Source organism: Mus musculus, chromosome 12, assembly GCF_000001635.26.
Source record: "Mus musculus strain C57BL/6J chromosome 12, GRCm38.p6 C57BL/6J".
In the NCBI taxonomy this organism is placed as follows: Eukaryota; Metazoa; Chordata; class Mammalia; order Rodentia; family Muridae; genus Mus; species Mus musculus.
The window spans coordinates 113,009,923-113,032,347 of NC_000078.6; the positions used below are offsets into that span (position 1 = coordinate 113,009,923).

The 22,425-nt window shown below is 50.4% G+C and overlaps 1 protein-coding gene across 21 annotated transcripts in view; it reads left to right on the plus strand.

Annotated features, from left to right (window-relative positions):
* The first annotated feature begins 4,531 nt into the window (after positions 1-4,531).
* Pacs2 (phosphofurin acidic cluster sorting protein 2) overlaps positions 4,532-22,425 on the plus strand; it is a 59,948-nt gene continuing 42,054 nt past the window's right edge. For 6 of the 21 annotated variants that reach the window (XR_381518.3, XR_381519.4, XR_001780448.2 and 3 more), the window contains exon 1: positions 4,532-4,760. Coding sequence is in view for 14 of the 21 variants with exons in the window: in XM_006515769.3 (XP_006515832.1) it covers positions 4,642-4,760 (119 nt within the window). In the remaining 7 variants the exon portion in view is untranslated. Of the gene's footprint in view, positions 4,761-4,798; positions 5,201-13,219; positions 13,327-22,425 lie in introns of those variants that run through there. The other 15 variants (XR_003950043.1, XM_006515770.3, XM_030246678.1 and 12 more) reach the window with 6 other exon arrangements.

Sequence of the window (22,425 nt, forward strand, 5' to 3'; positions counted from 1 at the left end):
TTGATCCATGATGCTCAGGCTCTTGCCTAACTAGGTCAGACATGAAATAAACCAGGAAATGTATAGATACAATAGGTGCCCGTGAACTTCTAACCTCTTGGTGGTTCCCAGAGGACAGTCCTCCAACTATAAGCAGCTTGTTCATGTTCCAAACACTATTCAGTAGGAGAATAGGACCTAAAAAGCTACATTAAGATTAACAGTGAGTTCGAGGCCAGCCTGGTCTACAGAGTGAGTTCCAGGACAGCCAGAGCTACACAGAGAAAACCTGTCTCAAAAAAAAAAATAAATAAAAATAAAATTAACAGAGTGGGGGCTGGGAGATGGCTCAGTGATTAAGAGCACTGACTGCTCTTTTGAAGGTTCTGAGTTCAATTCCCAGCAACCACATGGTGGCTCATAACCATCTGTAATGGGGACTGATACCCTCTTCTGGTGTGTCTGAAGAAAGTGACAGTGTACTCATATATATAAAATAATTCTTAAAAAAAAAAAAGATTAGAGCCGGGTGTGGTGGCTTTAATCCCAGCACTCAGGAGGCAGAGTCAGGTGGATTTCTGAGTTCGAGGCCAGCCTGGTCTACAGAGTGAGTTCCAGGACAGCCAGGGCTACACAGAGAAACCCTGTCTCCAAAAACCGAAAAACAAACAAACAAAAAAAAGATGTGCATATGGAGGCACAGCCCTTTAATCTGGCACTCAGGAGGCAGAGGCAGACTGGGATCTGTGATTTCCAGGCCTGTCTACCCTACATAGAGAGCAAGCTAGCAAGCAACAACAACAGAAAAACATGAAAGAGGCCATGGAGGAAGACTGGAACCCTCTCCTCACCTGGCATAACCTAAGGAATAGAGTATGAAACAAAGCCGTGAGATACAGCTGAGAGACGAGTGGGTGCCAGCCACGGTCAGAGGATACATGGCCAGGTAATTTTTGTTCACCAGTTCACTTCAATTCTTGAGAGCTCTTTTTCTTTTCTTTTTTTTTTTAAATTTATTTTATGCACGTGTGTGTGTGTTTGTGAGTATGCATGTGTGTATTCATGTGTGCATGTGTGCAGAGACAAGAAGACAGTGTTGGATCCTGATGGAGCTGGACATGGATGTTGGGAAAGGAACTGTCCTCTGCAAGAGCAGCAAGCACTCTTATAGCTGAGCCTTTCTTCCAGCCATCTTCTTTCCTGTCTTAGTAAGTTATTTCTACTCCATGTCTAGCTTAAAAGCCAGGCCTTTTTCATGTCTTCTTGGTGGTTGCCAGGATTTTTAATCTAACCTGTACTATGTTTTCTCTTAAAGGCTAATAAGATCGTTTTTGAGTTTCTTTCTTTCTTTTAGATTTATTTATTTTGTATAGATGAGCACACCATTGCTCTCTTCAGACACACCAGAAGAGGGCATCAGATTCTATTACAGATGGTTGAGAGCCACCATGTGGTTGCTGGGAATTGAACTCAGGACCTCTGGAAGAGCAGTCAGTACTCATAACCATTGAGCCAGCTCACCAGCCCCTCTGAATTCCTTTATTACTGAGACTAAGAGCATTACAAGAGAACCCCAGCACCCTCGATAACATCTACAGTCCTGTTTCACTTTTGTAGACCATGTCTGCAACACTGTATTCAGCTCAGAAGGACCCAGGGTCTGGTGCTCTGCCATGAGCCTTGCTGCTGCTCACAGCCTCTCCTTGCACACCCACTTGCTCACCCACTTGCACACCCACTTGGCTTCTGAAGGTTACTTGGGTTCCTGGACACAACATTCCTTTCCCTGAAGTAGGCATGCGTGACCCACACTTCATGTGACCAGCGTATCTTCCATGTGTGAAATTTCTGTTTCTGCCTCCTTGATAGTGGCTCAGCTATACAGGCCTGAGCTGACTCTGAAACCCTGCCTCTGCGACAGCAAGGCTGACAGGGATGCAGGATATGAACTATGTTAACACAGAGCCACAAGCCACCCGGGGTCTTGGCAACTCATCAGATGGACTGGAGCCCAAAGTTAACAGTGCAAAGGAGGATGGACCAGAGAACAGCAGAAGGCTCGGTGCCTAGTGCCCACCAGAGCTCCTTCACTAAATAGATACACATGAGTATCTATTTAGTGTGCCCCTAGCATGGGCAGAGGCCTGGAGTCCCAGTGGTTCCTGTGCCTTGGACTCATTGCAAGGTCCCTGGACTCTGTGGGAGCTCCTTCAGGCATGGGCCATGTCATGCCTACACAGCTGTATCACATCCTCATGCCAGGTTCATTATCATTTAAACTCAAGCTAAGCAGATGAGTAGTTTCCAAGGAATGCATGGTCTGGAACATCAGCCAGGAAGCTCAGATTCCCAGTGTGCAGGCTGAGGGGAACCCAGTCAAAATCTGTGGGTCTGTTAGGAAGCTGGCTAAAACCTCTACTTCCTGCCAATGCCCGAGGCCTTTTCTGGAACCCCAAATTTAATTCCTCCCAACAAACAAGTGTCCTGCTGCTGAACAGACAGCTTGTTTTCAGGTCTTAACCATGGTTTATGTGTGCTGACTTGGGACTACAGGGCTCCGGAGGTCTCCCTCCTTGGGCCCTCTCCCCGGTCACCCCGGTTGCCCACCGAGGCTCATCCTGAACTAAGTTCCCATTTTAAAGGAAACATGGTAGGGGAATGCTACAAATGTAGAAGGGTAGGAGTCACATCACACCTAGTTCACAGGAAGACACATTTCCTGGCTTTTAAGGAAGTTGTCTTAGGACCTACAGTTTACAAAAAGAGAATGGAGACAGCCATTATTTTCAAATACAGAGGCCAAAGATCCAAATAACAGGTGAAACAGATTCAAACTGCTATCTAGTCACTTGGAAAACACTGGTCACCACTAACCCGTCCCCATGACCTACCTTAACAGCCCCCCCCTTCCCTTAGAAAGTGCAGACAGCATGTGTCTCACTTTCCTTCCATCTAAAGTGAGGCTGGGCAGATATATGTCATATTCATTGAGAACCTACAATGGTGTCCAGTACAAGATGGCACAGCTCAACCAAGGCCACTGGTGCCATGCCCCGGTATGCACAGCTTGGTCACTCTTATTTCCTCCCTTGACCCTGGCTGCAATGCCTGCCTGGCGCACACAGACACAACTCATCAGACAGCCCATTCTTCTGCCTGCAAATGCACCCTTGGTCTGTCCCCAGCGCTGTCTGCCAATTGCTGAGGTCAGTGGATGCTTGTCTTTTGCTTCCAATCAAAGGCAGCCTGTCCACCAAGGCTGATGAAGCTCGGTGAACACAGCCTCTGGTTTCCTAGGTACAAGCCTTACTACTGGCCCCAATAGGGCTGCAATGTCAGACAATATTCATTTCAGCTGGCCACAGACTGACAGACCCTCTGGACTTTGTTTTACCACCCCAGCGAGTGAGGAACATGAGGAAAACACAGGTCCCCTTGTTCTCTTCAAAGCAGACTCTGGCTTTAAGCAGCTGCAGCTGTTTGCAGCTCCCATCCTGGAGTTACAGCAGGAGGCTGCCTCTGGCAGAGGAGCTCCAAATGTAGATGGCAAGGGGTTGGGGTGTCATAGCAGAGGAGGGACCACCCCCACAATGCCTTCCTGGGAAGAAAGGCAGAAAACAGGACTATTGGGTAAACCTGAAGGGCAAGGAGGGACAGCCAGGTCAGATTGATTTGAGTTAGAATTGTTTCAATAAGCTTACTAGAAGATAATAAGACATGGAACCTAGCGGGAGAAAGGCAATTGTGTAAAGCCGTGGATACAAAGAAACAAGACATGCCAGAAAAGCTTTTCCCTAAATTTGTTGACTTTGACCAAAGACAGCCAAAAAGAGGGGGAGGGACATCTGCCACTGAGAGCTTCTTCCTGAGGCCCAGAGCCTAGCCGGCCTTCTCCAGGCCATGCCTGGAATCCCCTGCCTACTGGGCCCTGCAGTCTGATCGGCCACCCGCCCCTCCTATTGGCCCAAGTTCACTGCGAGCAAGGGAGAATGCACCCTGTACCAAATATTTGAGATGCTCTTGAGAAAAACTTAAAAATAAATAAATAAAGCACTGCTGAATATAGGAGGAGGCTGGATGGGCGGAGGTTGCTGGATGGGGCAGCTAGGGAGGACAGATGGTGGCTGAAACTCCTCAAGGAATAAGGGTGGGTGGGGCCTACAGAGTGCGAGAGCCAGGCCTTAGGGGCCTGTGCGGGGACACGCAGGATGGCAACCGGATGAGAGTCACCGGGATACATGGTCACGTCCCTAGGCCCGCGGTCCGCCGCAGGGAGCGTGAGGGGTTCGTAGACCTGGTCACTCCCGCAGCCATCACGTCGCTCGCCTGAGTCCCTGAGAGGGGCACAGCCTGTGCGCCGCCGCGCGCGCTCGCTCCCGCGGCTGGGCGCCGGAGACGCCCTGGGGCGCGCGCCTCACTTCCGGTGGGCGGTGATTGGGTGCGCCGCGCGAGCCCTGCCCCGTCGACCAATAGGCGGCGCGGTGCGGCAGGGGGCGGGGCGCGGGCGCAGCCTGGACACCGCCCGCGGGCCTGCCGGACTCCCGCCGCCCGCCGGCGCCATGTGACCGCGCCGCCGCCCTCCGCGCGCCCGGCCCGCCCGCCCGCCGCGCTCCCGCGGCCCGGCGCAGCCCCAGGCCGCCGAGGGACGGCGGGGCCGGCGCCATGGCCGAGCGGGGCCGCCTCGGCCTGCCCGGCGCGCCCGGAGCGCTCAACACTCCGGTGCCCATGAACCTGTTTGCCACCTGGGAGGTGGACGGCTCCAGCCCCAGCTGCGTGCCCAGGTACGCCCCCGTGCTGCGCTTTGTCCGCGCGCACCTGCCTGCGGGCCGGGACCCCGCGCCCCCGAGCGCGCGCGGGTGACTGCAAGGCGAGGGCCGGGGCGGGGCAGCGGGCCTGTGGCTCGCCCGGCCGGTGCTCTGCCCGCACCTTGACACCTGCGTCCCGGGCCGGGCTGCGCAGCGGACCTCAGGCGGTGGAGCTCTCGGCTAGTGCCACAGCTCTCCTCCGGCGTGCAGCGGCACTGTCACACCCCAGAGGCCTGGGCCTGAGGCTCCCGGGACACGCCGCTGTCTCCTCTCCATCTACCCTGCGGGTGAGGTCTGCGCTCTCTTCACCTGTCGGCCTTGTGTCCGGCGTTGTGACGAGAGCTCCCGAGACCGTTGTACTCTTTGCTTGGAGCTGTTAATTTTGCCGTTGCACAAGCCTGGTCTTTCTCCCCTGGGTAGGCGACCTCCTCCTCGCCCCGTGGAAAGGGTTAGACAAAATTTACCCGCTGGGCGGACACTGTGGCCACCCATCTCTGTGTGGACTACAGCTTCCCATTCTAGTGCCCAGCTTGAAACTTTTGTGATTTCTTGACTTGGCTCCTACTCGGGAGCTTCAGCTAGTGAGAGAAAAGAGGAACTCTAGACACCAGGTTGAGGGCGCTCCAGGCTTCCCTCTGGGGAGTCAGGGAAAGTGGCCTTATCACCAAAGAGCCTTCCAGGCACAGAACTTGGACAGTGTGCCCTGGAGGGGGATCTGAGTAGAGAGATGCTAGGAAGGAGAAGGGGAACTTTCTGTGTTCTTTCAGCAGGCCTCTGAGTGTGGTGTTGGGGGTACAGAGGCCACTAGATAGTGGTTTTACCCTTCTAGAATGCACAAGGCCCTCTGGGTCTGTCTGTGGCTTTGGGAAAGGAAGGATGGATCTGAGGGGCATCTGGAGGACTGAGACCTGAGGGTCAGCTTTTGCCTCAGTGGGAGCATCTCCCAGGCCCCTAAAGCAGGGTGGGGGGAGGGAGAGATGAACTGATCTCCACACTTAATTCTGGCTCTCTACAGCATTGCCCTGAGACTTCACACTGGCCCTTGAATTCCTTTAGCAGTCTCTGAGTTCCCTTAATGAGAGCCAAGGGTCCCCATGCCCCCCACCCCATACACCAGTCAGCCTTTCTCTTTCTCCCTCCCTCTTCTGTTCCCCCTTCCTTCTTTTTCAGAAACACTGAGGCTGTTTGAACTCCTATGCTCTTGTGATCCACATCCCCAACACACACTTGAACTTCTTTTAGAGTTAGAACCGCAGATACAGGTAGCACACTCACCTAAGACTGGAGCCTAAACCTAGTAAGGAAAGGGAGAGAGGCCATTTCCTTTAAAGGTGGACGATTTTTTTTTTCTTTTGAGACAGGGTTTTGCTTTGTAGTCATGAATGGCCTTGAACTTGTTTTTGTAACCCAGGGTGGCCTTGAGCTCTCAGTCCTCCTGCCTCTGCCTCCTGTGTACAGGGATTATAGGCATGCGCACCGTGCCTGCTGTGGTCTGTGTTCTTGAAGATCCTTTTTCCACAGGAGAAGGTAGGGGTCAGGGAAGGCTGGTGGAGGACAGGCTTACACAGAGAGGAAGATGTGAAAGGGGTGAGCAGCAGCAGGTGTTGGGGTGCTCTGGGTGTTGGGCTGGACAGAGACTTTCTCTGGAGGGGTGAGGACCTTGGTCAGGTGGAGCAGATGTTCTGTGTGTTAAAGTATAGAGTGTCAGGACAGTGTTGCATGTTTTCTGACCTGTGTCCTCCTCTGCTCTGCTGCCAGAGGTGCTCACCCTCAGGACTTAGCACACACCTTCTGCACTCAGTCAGCACTCAGCACTCACCCTCAGCACTCAGTCAGCACTCACCTTCAGCACTCATCCTCAGCACTCAGTCAACACTCAGCACTCTCTCTCAGCACTCGCACTCAGCATTCAGCACTCAGTCAGACTCACCCTCAGCACTCAGCACTCACCCTCAGCACTCTCTCTCAGCACTCGCACTCAGCATTCAGCACTCAGTCAGACTCACCCTCAGCACTCAGCACTCACCCTCAGCACTCTCTCTCAGCACTCGCACTCAGCATTCAGCACTCAGCACTCACCCTCAGCACACACCCTCTGGCCACTTGCTGTGCAGTGCTGTGCTTTGGGCACTCGCTGCAGACAGGATCAGGATTGTGTTCCCTGGTTCCCTGGTTCCCTGCTGGCTTTGGTTGTCTTTCCCGAGCTACGGCTGTGCTGGTGGCTGACGCACATTGATTGCTGCATACACTCCTCAGAGTGATAACACCTGGATTTCTGCTGCGGGGTGTTGTCAGGTTTTACCTGGCTACAGCTCTGCCATGGCCACCGCAGAGAAGGTTTTCTTATGAATCTCCTGTGTGCATGCCTGTCCCTGAGGCAGACAGGACTGCCTTGATCACGTTTTGTCAAGTAGGAGGATTTAGGGGTGTGGGTGTGTGTTCGCTTGGTGTTACTATTCGGTTGCTTCCTAAAACAGTTGTGCCAGCTCCAGCCCCCATCATCAGGGCGAGAATCCTCACTGTCTTGCGTTCTTGCCAGGCTGGTGGGTGTGAAACAGTGCTGTGGTTTTAGTTTGAGTTTCTCTGATTATGAATCTAGACCATTTGTATTTCCTTGTTAGTGAAATTCAGTCGTGTCTTTTGCCAATTTTTCTTTCTCCTTTTTCCCTACTTGAGTCTTAGCAAATTCTATAGGGGATAGTAATCTTTTCTCACCTTATTCTATAGGGGATAGTAATCTTTCTTTTCTCACCTTCAGCTGTTGAGATGCCCCCTTCAATTAATTGCCTGTATCTGTCAGGGTTGCCCTGGCGTATAGGGGTGCTGAGGTGGGGGTGGTATCCTTTCTCCTCATTTGCTTGAGTTTCAGTTCTCCTTCTTTCCCTCCCGGAGGCGATGAGACAGCTCTCTGTCCTGTGGAGAGCTGGGTGCTAGGCATCCTGGGGCTGGTGGGAGGGAGGACCCAACTCCTGATAGTCAGTGGTGACCCAGCAGTGTTGCTGAGTTCACCTTGCCTCAGCAGCGTGGTGCACCGTGCTGCTGGGGACAGCCAGCATCTTGCCCGTGCCCTACTGCTGGGATTCCAGAGCCCTTGCCCGAGTCTTTAGCTCTGTGGACCTTTGTACTTCCCACTTGAATTCTTTTCTAGCTGACGCTTACTAACACATTTTCCAATCTCTGGGCACCTGCTTAATATTGTTCACAAGCCTCTGTTCTTACCGCTGCTGACCTCTAGTCTCTATCTTTGGCTTACTTCAGGAAAGGTGGGACTCTTAGTATCTGGGCAGCAGTGTGGTCTGAGTACACACCATTGTAGGTGTGTGTTTGTGGAAGGCGCAGACATCTCTATCATCCCAGAAAACAGCTCCCATCCTTCTTTGGTCCTCCACCAGCTATGGATTCTCACACAGTCTTCTCCCCAGAGAGCCACATGGAAGGAATGAGGCCGCCTTTGATGCATCCCGTGCTTTTTTGTCAAGAGACTTTCCTTTTTGTTGTTACATAGTACTCCCTTGTACAAATGAACCTACATTGGATGTGGACTTTGGATTCTTTGTAGTTTCAGGCTGTCATTTGGTTACTATTGTCACAGGGCTCATTGTGGACCTGGGTGGCTGATAGCAGCAGTGGAGGGGGGTTGGTACGTACAATTTCATAAGCAAGCTCCAGTTTAAGGTGAAGGCCCAGTCGTCTGCTCCCCGAATGGTCCTGGGCAGTGTGGTAAGATTTTCTTAGACTCTTTTTGGAGATGTGTCGTACCAAGAGTTTTTCCACGAGTGGCTGCATTTCTGAATTGGAGGCTGGCTCCTGGTTTTTGCTGAGAAGGATCTGTTTTCCTCATTAAGCTGAAGTGTCCTTCATGCGGTGGAAGTGGATGCTCATTGCCAGTGTTTCTGCTCTTCATGGGTGCACTCTGTGATTTCACTTGACACTGGTCTCACTATGCTGCTCAGACTGGCCTCCTGAACTCAAGTGACTCTCCTGCCTCAGCTTCCTGAGTGGCTGGGACCACAGGTACATGTGTGTGCCCAGCTCTGAGCAGGGGTTTTGATTTTGGTAAAGCCCAGTGTTTTATTTGCTTCTCTGTCCTGTCTTAGAAACTTCAAGGGTGTGAATGTTCTCTGTGTCTGGCTTTGCCACTGGCTGGGTTAATTGTGACTGTGGCTTCAGATGGGCTTTGCCCGTGCATTCTCCTGAGCTCCACTGGCTCCAAGCTTCTTCTCAGGCATGTGCCTTGCCTTGACTGAGGTCTGTGATGCATCCTGAGGAATGTGTGGGTTCTGTTGACAAGTCACGTGTGTGTGTGTGTGTGTGTGTGTGTGTGTGTGTGTGTGTCAGACTCATTCCTTAATGTTCACTTTGTGGACATCATAGTGAACGCCATCTCTGTCCCTCCAGTTTAAGGTGAGAGCACACTCTTCCACTCTCCTCGTGGTCCTGAACAGGGTGGTGAATTTTTCTTAGACTCTTCTTGGAGATGGGGAATGTCACCGGTTTTTGCATATGCTGATCAGATACAGATATATAGAAATGGAGTGTTCTGCCACTGAGCTATGGATGTGGCACCCAACTTACATGGGTTTGTCTGTGTCCTGCCTGAATGGCTGTTTTAACTTTTTCCTTTTTCTTTTCTTTTTTTTTTTTTTCAGACAAGGTTTCTCTGTGTAGCTCTGGCTATCCTGGAACTCAGTCTGTAGACCAGGCTGGCCTGTAGACTGCAAACTCAGGGAGTCAGGCACATGCCACCACTGCCTGGCAGCTCAGGCCGGTTTCCACTTGTCCTCTTCTTTCCTCAGCCTTCTGAGTGTTGGGATTACAGAAATGAACCTCAGTACACAGTGGCATGGTCATCAAGAGATCTGTTGTCATTGTTGAAGAGACAACAGAAGGAGAGTTAAGAGTCTCATTCTATTATAGCTGAATATGACTTTTCAAAACATCATTAGTTGCAATGGTGAGATGGCTCAGTAGGTAGAGGTGCCAACCAAGCCTGGTGACCTGAGTTCCATCCTGGGATACACACTTTATGAAGGGAAAAACCCACTCCACAAGTTGTCTTCCTGTCTGCACATGCCCCCTGGCATAAACAGACTTATAAAAAATTATCTTTGGTGGACATTAAATACTCACTCCATTGCTGAGAGGTAGCACTGGCCTTTAATCCCAGCACTTGGGAGGCAGAGGCCAGCCTGCTCTACAGAGTGAGTTCCAGGACAGCTAGGGCTACACAGAGAAACCCTGTCTGGAAAAACAAACAAACAAACAAACAAACAAACCAAACTACAACAACCCCTGCCCCACCCCCCACCCCCCCCACCCCCGCCACCGCCATGTATGTATGTATGTATGCATGCATTCATGCATGCATGTGTGTGTGTGTGTGTGTGTGTGTTCACTCAAATACTTATCCCTTTTTGCCTTCTCATCTTTGTGTTTGTTTGTAACCTGGGCCTCACCTGCACTAGGCAGGAGATCTTCTACTGAGATGTCTGTCCCCAGACCCGCTGAATCTTCTCCTTGTCTTGTAGTGTGGTGAGTTATATAGATTGACTTTTATTTTTTAATTTAAAGTTCATTTGTTTATTTAGTTTTAGGATTAAATTCATCACTATTCTTGGGATAAAATCCCAGCATGGTCATATTGTGATGCCTTTTGTGTGTTGTCCTTTAGACTGCACCGTGGCTCAAGGTAAAGTGCTTTGAGGCAGCTCACAATAAAGTAGGTAGACTTGTGGTCTCCTGGTAGAGAGAGACATTGCTTTGGTTTTTGAGACATTATGATGTAGCCCAGACAGGCCTGGAACTTGGCATCCTCCTGCAGTAGTTTCCCAGCGTGGGGATTACAGGTATACACCACTGTATCTGGTCTTCTCTGTACAAAGTGTAACTTCTGACCATGAGCTCCATTTCCCTTTCATTTGGAAAATTGTATTTTTATGAGAATTCTTGTTTTTCAGATGTGTCGAGGTGATGTTGTTTATAATCCTCGGTTGTTTTCTGCTTGTGTGGGATGTATAATGATGTCTCCTTTTTTTTCTTTCAGTTCTTTTTTCGAGACAGGATTTCACTGTCTCCCTGCCTGGCCTGGAACTGGCTCTGTAGACCAGACTGGCCTTGACTTCACAGAGATCTGCCTGCCTCTGCCTCCCAAGTGATGGGATTAAAGATGTGCACTACTGGCTGGAGAGATGGCTTAGCCACTAAGGGCACTGTGTGCTCTTCTGGAGTTCCTGAGTTCAGTTCCCACCACAACATGGTGGCTCACAACCATCTGATGTCCTCTACTGAGGTGCAGATAGGACCCTCATCCATAAGATAGATAAATAAATCTAAAAAAAAAAAAACAAAACGCTACGCGTAACCTGACTCCTTTTAGTTCTTCATATTATTTATACGTGTATCGTACACTCCTGATCCCTCTCACCCAAGGGTCTGCTGGCTTTTAAAAGTGATCGTGGGGTTTGTGTTTCCCACCACTTGTAGTCCATGGATTCACGTTGTTGTTTCTGAGTGTCTCTGCCTTCCTTTTCCTCTTCCTGTAGGGGACAGAATCCATGGCCTGTGCATGCGAGGCATGCACTCCACTGCTGAGCGACATCCCTTGTTTCTAGTTTCTTAAACACTCAGCCGATTGCTTTTCCAATTCGCATTTGTAGGTATAACTTTTCTTTGAAGTAAGGCCTCAGTGCATTCACAAGGTTTCATTTACAACATCTCTCAAAGTATTTAAAGTGTTTTTGTTATTCCTGCTTTAAGCTTATACAATATATTTAAGTGTCTTAATGTCCAAACATCTAGTTTTATAATATTTTTATCCAGCTGTCTTCTCATTTTCTGTTACTTCTTTCTAGTTTGTTTAATCCACATCCATGAAAGTGGTCAGTCTGACACCAAGCCATTAAAATACTTTTGGAATTCACTTTATGGCTCAGGATGTGGTCAGCTCTCATGCATGGTTTGTCTGTGCCAGAGGTGTATCTGGCAGCTGAGAGGGCATGGCTTTCTGTGTGTCCACTGGGGCAAGCTTGGTTTGTTACAGTTCTCAAATCTGTTTGCTTTTGGGATATTTCAGACATGAATTAAAACATAACCTGAGAAAATGTTGTCTATTTCTCTTACTCTATGAGTCTTTGTTCTGTTCATTTTTGGAGTGTGTTGCTATATAAATGTGCATTTAGAGGTAGAGTGCCTTCTAGGTGTGAACTTCTTAGTTATGTTTTTGTTTCTATGTTGATTTGGATAGTGGAATAGCTAGAGAAACTTTGATTTGGGTAGTAGAGTTTGCCTGTTAAATCATCTTTTTCTTTTTAATGACATCTTCTTATTCATTGTATACATGCTAGAGGCACCTTGGTGCGTGGAGATCAGAAGACGGCTTGCAGGAGTCAGTTTCCCTTCCCACCCTGTGGGATGAGGGAGAGAGCGTGGGTCGTCAGACTTTGCACAGGCACCTTACCCACTGATGCAACTCAATGGCTCAACTTTAAAAACAGAACAAAAGCTGATTCAAAAAAAAAAAGATTTATTTATATGAGTACACTGTAGCTGTCTTCAGACACACCAGAAGGTGGCATCAGATCCCATTACAGATGGTTGTGAGCCAACATGTGGTTGCTGGGAATTGAACTCAGGACCTCTGGAAAGGCAGTCAGTGCTCTTAACCACTGAGCCATCTCTCCAGCTCCACCTTCTTTCTTTCTTTCTTTTTTTTTTTTTTTTTTTTTTTTTTTTGAGACAGGGCTTCATATATCTCAGGCTGGCCTAGAACTCACTAGCTGTGGATGACCCTTAACCCCTGAGGCTTCTGTAACCAAACTCAGGGTTTTATGCATGCTAGGCACACACTCCGCCAAATGAGCTGCATCCCAGCCTATAAACACCCCTTTTCTTTTCTCTTCTTTTCTTTTCTTTTCTTTTCTTTTCTTGTCTTGTCTTGTCTTGTCTTGTCTTTTCTTTTCTTCTTTTCTTTTCTTTTCTTTTCCTGTTTGTTTCTTTCTCTTTCTGCCTTTCTTTCTTTCTTTCTTTCTTTCTTTCTTTCTTTCTTTCTTTCTTTCTTTCTTTCTTCCTTCCTTCCTTCCTTCCTTCCTTCCTTCCTTCCTTCCTTCCTTCCTTCCTTCCTTCCTTCCTTTCTTTCTTTCTTTCTTTCTTTCTTTCTTTCTTTCTTTCTGTGTGTGTTTTCAAGACAAAGTTTCTCTAGCTTTCCTAGAACTTGCTCTGTAGACCAGGCTGGCTTTGACCTCACTGCCTCCCAGTGCTGGGATTAAAGGTGTGCTTGGTAGCTTTAGACTTCTTACTCCCCTCTGTCCTTGCACCTCAAGACCTAGGGTCCTCCTCCCTGCGCTGGAGAGACATCCTGAGGCTTTCCTCTGGGGAGGATCTGATAATCATGAGGTGCTCTTTATCCAATGGTGTCTTGTCTCTTTCTCATCCCCTAGGGCCTAGTGCTTGTTCCAGGGGCAGCATCTCCCTCAGGACAGAAGCCTGGTAAACTGACTGTGGCTTCTGGTCTTGCTGTCATCAAGCCATGACTCACTGGAGGGAGGTATGTTGAGGCGGCTTTGTGGTTATCTCCTTGTTGTGACAGCTTGTCTGATGACGTGTCCTGTCATGTGTTTCTTTTGTGCTGGCCCCTATGGGATTGTGGATTTTGTGGACTGGTGGTTTTCTTTAGTTCTGAGAGATTCTCAGCCCTTCTCTACTTGGTTGTTGCTTCTTCCCTGTACTCTCCGCTCACCTCTGCGGTACTGGATGGACACATAACAGGTCAGCTTTCCCACTAGACATTTGATGTTAGTAAGGACATGGAGTGATGGACAGCAAGCCATGTACCTCTTTGGCGACTGCCTGTTGTGCCCATGCTGACACAGTTCTTCCAGACCTCCTTCTCTTCTCTGTCCTTGCTGCAGGCTCAGCTCACTCTGTTGGAACCACATCTGTCTTGTTAAATCCACTTCAGGCCTTGTCCAAGTAACTAACTGTTGGTGAAAGTTGTAATTGACCGAGACGCCAGACTGAAAAGAGTAAGGGGAATAATCTGGATTAGCAGAGGCGCTGCTTGGGAACTGACACAAGTTTACTGATGGCTTCAAGTGGGTCTTGAAGCGGGCAGAGTGTGTGTGGGGGGGTTTGAGACGCAGGGCTCTGTTGGAGGAGGGCCACTGAGGAAAGCATTGGGTTGACTGGACTGTGGGCTTGGCATCTCTTGACACAGCTCAGTGGGAAGATGGGGAGAGGCCCCGTGGATTCAGAATAAGGCTGACACATTGCTGGGCTCTGCAAGGCTCTGGTCTCCTACCCTGCCCAGGCACTGCTTTTAGGACATGGGCAGGAAAAGTGGTGTGGGGTATTGTGTGGAGTACTCTGTATCCACGCAGGCTGATTCCCTATGGAACTTGGTGCTATGGCAGCTTCATTTCCCTCGAGTGGCTTCATGCAAAAGCTGTGGCCTGTGCTGCCTTGCACACTGGGCATTATTGAATACCTCATGACCTGAGAAGTAGGCAGGTCCAGCATGCCTTGCAAACCAGGTTCCTGGCTATTGTGCCATGTCCACCAGGCCCAGTGTGCCTTGCAAACCAGGGTCCTGGCTATTGTGCCATGTCCACCCACTGTTTCCCTGGGTCCCAGGAAGGTTTAGTGAAGCAGGTTGTCAGTGAGGCAGGGATGGGAGTAGGAGGGGACAAAAGATCCGCTGCCTCATACACAGCAGAGTCATCTGATGCTGTGCTAGGCTTATGGAAGTGGCAGAGCTCCATCCTAAAGAGAGGATCTTTAGAGCTCTAGCTTCAGGTGGTGTAGACAGAACAATAGAAGTGGCTCTGCGGCTGAGCGCTGCGCCCTCCCTCAGGTGCAGATGAGGAAAGGCTTGGGTAGGAAAGCCCAGGGCCTATGGTCAGAGCTTTCCTTGCTCATTCTAGACCCAAGCTCCAGGGCTGCCAGTCTCTTTGGGAACTATCTGGCTCAGGAGACACCTCCACCAGCAGTGTGTGTGAACTGGCTCCACTCCACAAACACCTGGCCACCTGCTGGTACTGAGACACTGTTAGCCTTAACTATAGTATATGAATATCTCTAGGGTTGCGGTCTCTCTGCTTTGGAGGTGGTTCTAGAGCAAAGGTGGGCTTTTACAGGCCTCTAGGGATGGCAGGTGCCATACATGGCCTCTGGGAATGGAACTCTAAGCAGCAGTCCTGGATTCCGGCAATGTTCCAAGTGCATCCAAGAGGTGGTGCAGAGGCAGGTGTCTCAGGAACCCTTGGGGCTGCTGGAGTCTGAGGTTGAGGCCTTGAGTCTCTTGAGTAGTCTGCTGTGGTGCTGAGGCCTGCTAAACAGAGGTTTCTAAAGCTCTAAGTAGAGATAGGCAGTGGAAGGTCCAGGGACCAGCAAATTGGCGTTCTTCCTGCTGGTGCCCACAGATTTGCTAGTCCACCCCTGCTGCCTCACTGCCCTGTCAGAACTGAGGGTACTCCCCTACTACTTACGCTCCTCTCAAGTGCTGAGGTCTTGAGCTGGAGGTGATTCACCTATGGTCCAGCCCCAAGGGCACCATTGTCTCTAGGGAATCATTGTCTGAGTGGGGATCTGTCCCCAAGGTGTCGGGTTCTTCCTGCATTTATATCCAGCGTGAATGCACACAGGCTACAGTGAACTTACAGCCGTTAGGATGGAGCACCTAGGCAGGACAGGCTTGGATCGCCATGCATCCCTCTCTCTGCAACACCCTCCTACTTCTGATGTCTTACTTTAGGCAGAAGAAACTATGTTGTCATAGCAGGAGAATCTGAGTTCTGGCAGGCCTCACCTAGCTGTCAGATCCTTTGTTCCTCTCTGAAAGATCTAAAGTTCTGGCCCATCCAGCCTGTGCTTCCTGTAATAGCTTTTGTCAGAGCTGTGCACCTAAATGCTGAGTTGGCCACTAAAGTAAGCAGTGCAGTGGGCACCTTCAGCCTTTACCAGGACACCAAGGTGCTGGCCAGGGCCTTTGGAAGGCTCTTGCTGGTAAGAGAGTATCTGGAGGCCAGAGGGTCTCTTGTGCTGAGAAGAGACTTGACTGGGCCTTAGGCAGTACCTGCTGGAGCTCTGTGCACCTTTGAGATGGAGTCTGTTGGGCCTTGCCCTTCTACATCCTTGGGGCTCCTCTGCTAAGGGCAGGTATGCATGTACTGAACGTCCTTTATGTCTTCAGGGTCATCCCCAGCCCCACTCACCTTAAGTCTGGAGTATGACTAGCCTGGTCTGTCAGGGGAGCTTTGGCTGTGGAAACCTGCCATGGGTTTAGGCTTGACTGGAGTGTCCAGGTAGACTACATGGACACTGTTCACCCGGCAGCTAGACTAGCGCTCTGGCCTTGGTCAGGGTCTGCTAGGGGTCCCATGCTTACTTGCATGCTGCTGACACTCATGCCTTCCTACCCTGTGGTGGGACTACCATTCCTTCAGCTTTGCTGAGTTCAGGCCTTCTGTCTTAAGGTTTTTTTGTTTTGTTTTGCTTTGTTTACATTGGGGTATGCGTATGGTGGCACACTCCTTTAATCCAAGCTCTCAGAGATAGAAGCAGGCAAGTCTCTGTAGGTTCAACGCTACCCTGGACTAATAGGGAATCCCAGGGCAGCCAGAGTTACATAGGGAGACCTTGCTGAGAAAAAAAATGAAATAGTTTTTCTACTGTGCAGGTCCTGGGGATCCATCTCAGGTCACGAGGCTTGGCAGCAGCTGCCTTTACTCACTGAGCCATTTTGCTGCCTTGAACTAACTTACCTTTCTCTCTTTCTCTTTCTCTTTCTCTTTCTCTTTCTCTTTCTCTTTCTCTTTCTCTTTCTCTTTCTCTTTCTCTTTCTCTTTCTCTCTCTCTCTCTCTCTCTCTCTCTCTCTCTTTCTCTTTCTCTCTTTATTCTGTGCGTATGGGTGTTTTGCCTGAATGTCTGTGCACCATGTGAATACAGTATTCTTGTGGACCAGAAGAGGGCACCAGATTCTCTGGAACTAGAGCTACAGACAGTTATGAGACATTATGTGGGTGCTAGGGATGTAACCTGAGTCCCCTGAAAGAAATAGCCAGTGCTCTTAACTGCTGAGACATTGCTCCAGCCCCTGAACTTCCTGTTTTAACCACCAAATGTCTCTCTTCAGTGTGACTGGATTGTCACCCTTGAAAAACTAAAAAGAGAATAACACAGAAGTTGCCATACCCTAACTGTACACTCTGTTCTCTTCCAGCCTGGCAGGAACTTGAACCAAAAGTAGCTTGGCAGGCAGGGTGTGGTTGGTACAGACCTTTAATCCCAACACACAGGAGGCAGAGGCAGGGGGAGTCTCTGAGTTCGAGGACAGCCAGCTCTACACAGAGAGACACTATCTTGAAAACCCTAAATAAATAAATAAAGCTTGCCTTGAATTTATAAATGTAAGAATGATTGAATCTAGGAATGGGGGCAGCTTGTTTGTGGGTGTAGGTGGTGTTTGCGTTTGCTGGAGAAACAGCGAAGGGAACAGATTTAGGCTAGAGCAGAGGGTTAGGAGGTGCTGGACCTGGGTTCACTTGTAGCCTGTAGGCCACATAGTATTTTGAGTGTTGTTATTAGAAGCAGGGACCATGGTACCTGGGCTGGGCTGGGCAGGGCAGGGCAGGACACATTGGCCAGGGAGGGTTCTTTGAAGCCTGATGAGGAACTAAGAAGCTGTGCTTACTGGAAGGAACATTGGGATGGTGGGAACAGATGGGAGCAGTAGGTCAGCTCCCCTGCATGGCTCCTCCACCAGCCCTTGTTTTACAGGCTCTCCCTAGTGATGCTGTGAAGACCAGAGCTGTCATCTGCTAACCTGTAGTGTCCTGCGTAGTTATGCCTCAGTGGAGGTCTGGGGTGGGGGCAGGATCTCTGACTAACATTTGGGTGGGATCTGAGACTATGTGCCAGGTAGGGAGGAGTTGATGTCCCTGTTTAATTTATTCCCATGCACACACCCAGAGAGCATGGAAGTCTGGCTAGCCAGAACAGCTGCTGAATACTCTTTGACTCATCTCTGGTATGTCATGGGACCATTTAGATACTTAAACTGGCTAAGGGATGGCCAGAGATGGGAAGCTGAGCCTTCACAGGCTCAGACCTCTGGCTTGTAAAAGGTCTCTTTCCAGGTCCCTGACTTCCAGACAACCGGGAGGGGTTTTGAAGGCTGCTTTGGGGCAACTTCCAGCATTGAGGAAGAGTGGCTCTGGACAATGGAGAGTCTGTCTACAATGGAGAGTCGTGCACACAAGAAGATGAAGGGAGAGTCTTCCCATAGCTCGTAGAACATTCCTTGAGGCCAAGGTCCTGCAGGATGGAAGGGTGCCCTGCTCTTCTTTGAGCATCTTGCCTTTGACTGGAGAGGCAGCCCATGCAGCCATCCTCACCTTCTTGTCACTACTTCGTGCTTTGTTTCCTGGAAAATACCTCCTCCCACCAAAAGGGTAGTGGTAACCCCAGGAGGACACCCCCACTCAATGCAGACATTCCAACTATCCTTATAGGACACTGTGTCTTGGCCCTGTTACTGGTCCACGTGACCACCAGTACACAAAGGCCTGAGGCAGGGGACTGGCCGGCCAACTGGAACAGCTGCACCACCAGCTGGGGAGTGCTGTGCTCTGCCACTACTCAAGGGTATGGGGAGGGGTTCTGCCCGGGGTCATCAGCACCACACATGCACTTAAAATAGAAGCCCAGGCTGCTTTGCTAAGTGGGGTGTGCTATTTGGGGGCTTCCTTTTAGGACGGTGGCTGTGACTCCTCCTCTAGCCTGGTGGGTGAGACACCTTTCTGTGGATGGTGAATTGCCCTCCATGCAGGGAAGACAATAGAGCTAGATGTCCCAATAAAATTGATTTTATTAAAGTCAGAATTGTAAAAAATGTCTGTGTATTGGGTATAGTAGTTCCTTATGGGTTTCCCTCTCAGCACGATCTAGTTGCTTTAAGGATGATAAAGAGAGACAGACATCGCTGCTTTCGCTGATGTGGGGCTGATGTGAAGCATTGGAGCCGCAGTCACGCAGGTGGGAGCTCTAGGCCTTGCTTCACTTTTCTCTATTTGCATTCTCGTGGGCAGACGGGAGAGAGTAAGATGGACGCTGTCCTGATCTGTGCTGCAGGTGCCACTGGGCCATCAGTAGCCCCGGTTGGCTGTACTTGGTACTCAGCGAGATGTGTCAGTCAAAGTGTTAGCTGCTGGCATTGGTTTTTGTTCTTTTGGGACTCGTTTGCCGTGTATGAACATAGCTTTTCCTGTTCTGGTTTAAGCATTTTTCCTTTTGCTGCCCAGTCCCTCTGGGATGGAAGCTGCTTGGTCACTCCCCTTGAGGCCTCATGAGCAGCAAGCCCAGTCCAGGCCATCTGTCTGTGAGGCCGCACGTCTCACCCGAGCTCTGGAGCCCAGCTGTTCATGGACAGTTGTTTCCTCTGCCCCCGTGAGCTCTGCTTGAGAAGTGTGGTCATTGTTCCCTAAATCTTCAGCCCTGAGCACAGGTGCCTCTGCCAACTGAGTTGGTGAGGCTCTTGGCTCTGTGGACATCATCACAGCGAGTGGGAAGCCCTAACGAGCTCAGTCCACCACGTTCAGGATTTGCTTATGTGGTCTGAGTGGAGGTTTTGCGGAGGCAGCTGGGTATTGGAGCCTCCCTGAAGGGATGCTTGGACATTTGCTGTGAAGCCCTTACTGTATGGATCCTGCTCTGTGGCTGTAACAGCTGGGCAAGAAGTGCAGATGAGGCATAGGGCCTAGCTGAGCCCTGAGTGATTGTGGGATCCCCGTGGCTCAGCCTCAGATAGGTGCAGGGGAAGTCGTGGTCCTGCATTTTCTCCCAGGTGGCCCTGGAGTCTGAGATTCTGGTGTGTGAATCTTTTACTACACAGTGGTTCACTGCTTACTCTTCCTCGTACGTCCTAGTTGAAGCAGATCTGATTTTTTTTTAAAGATTTATTTATTTATTTATTATATGTAAGTACACTGTAGCTGTCTTCAGACACTCCAGAAGAGGGCGTCAGATCTCGTTGCAGATGGTTGTGAGCCACCATATGGTTGCTGGGATTTGAACTTCGGACCTTCGGAAGAGCAGTCGGGTGCTCTTACCCACTGAGCCATCTCACCAGCCCCCCAGATCTGATTCTTAACAGTGTCCATCCTAAATATCTTTCTTCTGTGGGGTCAGGAGGATCTTATTTTTAGGGCATGCCTGGAGTGTGTGCACTATTGTGTTGCCTTCGTGCTGCTCCTTACCTCTACTGACCCATGACCCCAGTAAGCAACTGGAAGACACACGCCTGACCCTTCCTCGATCCTTGCTTTTCAACTCCTGCTGGTACTCTTGAGGCTGACCTGTTACCCCAGGCACCTCCACTGTGTCCTCCACAGTGCCTTGTATCCAGAGGTGTTGGTTTGTCTTACCAGGGGTACTGCCTTGTTGGAGGTGTTCCTGTATGGATCTGTATTGGAAGCCGTGGTGTAGGACAGTCAGCCGAGAGGGCTGGTCAGGCCCTGTGCTGCAAACTGTCACTTTGGACTGTTCTGCCCCAGCTGGTGCCAGCCAGCTGTGGAGGTGTTGTTAAAGCAGTCTGGGACACACCTGGGACAGGCAGCCTCGGGTGACTCCTTAGAGAGCTGAGCATTTGAGTTAGTCAGACCCTTTGGTGACACAGGAGCCTGAGAACAGCCGTTTATGAGGCTGAGGGGAGAATGGTTTACTTTGCTCAGCTTCAGAGGAGAGCACAGCTATTTACCTTGTGACGGACAGGAAGCAAAGAGCACTCCTGTGCTACAGGCTCGCTCCTCTTCCTTCCCTGTCCCACCTGCTTCCAACTGCCTATGGTGCCTCTCACACACCCTCATAGCAAACCTAGAGGTATACTAGTCTCTTAGGGGTTTTCCATAGCCAGGCAGATGATGTTGGAGAGTAGCTGCCACAAGGTTGAAGGCACGGGAAACAGCATCCATTCACACCCAGCACAGGGTGTCCCATTCTTTTTGATTGTTTTTGAGACAGGCTGTTACTTAGTATGGTCTGGCCTGGAACTGAATATATGGTGAGCTTGGCCTTGAACTCCTGATGGTCCTAAGTACTGGGATTACAGTTGTGTACCAACACACCTGGCTTGCATTCCCGTTGTTGTCCACCCTTCACCCTCTGCCCCATGAACTGCTGTGGGAGGGACAGGAGAAAGGTGTTGGCACTTCAGTCTAGAGGTCTAGATGTTCCCAGGCTGGTGGCTCCCAGACTCTCACCTTCCTGGTTGGAGACATCTCTTGTGGCTGCAGACAAGATGGTTGCTCAGGCCAGAGGCCTGCTGTTCCTTGTACCCCATGAACATTGCCACGAAGGACATGTCAGATGCCTGCACTCACAGCCTCTGTCTATGAAGGGAACCTCCTCAGGCCCTGCCTGCCTCGACACTGAATGAATGCTGGCTTGTGGAGGTTGTGGGTGACTTTGAGGTGAATGTGGCTTTGGGCCTGGCCCACACCGAGCCCGGCCTGTCTTCCTCTGATATGACCAGTTGCAGGGCAGGGCTCCCTACAGTGTCCTACAGCAGGGCTCTGCACATCTCTTCCTTCCTGCGACGTGTCTTTTCTCCCTCCGTAGTGCCTCCTAAAAGGTGGCCCAGATCATAGATCAGCCGAGTGCTGAGGCTTGTGGAGCCTGCCTTCCCACGCAACCCTGGGAAGCCTTCTCAGGAGGTCTGGAAGGAAACAGCTATCCCCACCACAAGGCTAACTGCAGCCTAGGCTGGCCTCTGTCCTGTTTGAAGCCCTAGTCTCCATGTTAACTCTCGCTGTTAACATGACAGAAACATCTTTAAGGAGGAAACTTGCTTTCAAGTTTGAGATGTTTCAGTTCCTGACTTTTAGAGCTGTGGGGAAGCAGAACAGAAAGGCCAAAGGGTGTGGTAGAGACTACTCGCGGGGTGGGAGGGACGGGCCACGTCAAGATGGACTCTCCAGGGTGACCTCTTTCCTCCAGCCATGACTCCTCCTTTCAGAGTTCCATAATCTTCCAATTTTGTATCTGCCAGTGGTTCATTGATGAGACCAGCCCTCTCATGACCTAGTAGTCCCTGGAAGGACCTCACCGGCCACTCCAGAACTGTGCTCTAATAATCTCTTAGGCATCTCAGTCCAGTCAAACTAACGATCAAGACTGTCACAACCTCACAATGGCATGCCCGTGTGTGACACAGGAGATAGAAGTAGAGGGGAGAGACACTCCCCTTCTGTCAGCCATCATGTGCACAGCACACTCGCATACCTGAGGCTTCTGGCTTGTGATAGAAGAATGGGATGGTCCCTGAGCTGAAGGATCCAGGCAGGCCCTGTTGATCTGAGGGCACAGCCTCCTGATGGCAGGATCCCAATTATTTGATGCTGGTGGCTCCTCGGTGGAATGGTGGAACACATGGCCAATGCAGCCCCACTTTGAGTTCTGTGTTCTAGCCTCACCCACAGAGCCCCTTCGGAGCTTGCCTACAATCCCAGCAGAGAGTACGCAAATGGCTCCTCCTTGTTGACTGTGCTGTCTGCCGCCTTTGCCCTGGTCCCAGGACTGAGTGGTACTATCTGTTCCTCTTCTCCACCACCTGCCTTGATGGGGCTGGCCTCTGATGGGGTGAGGTGGGAA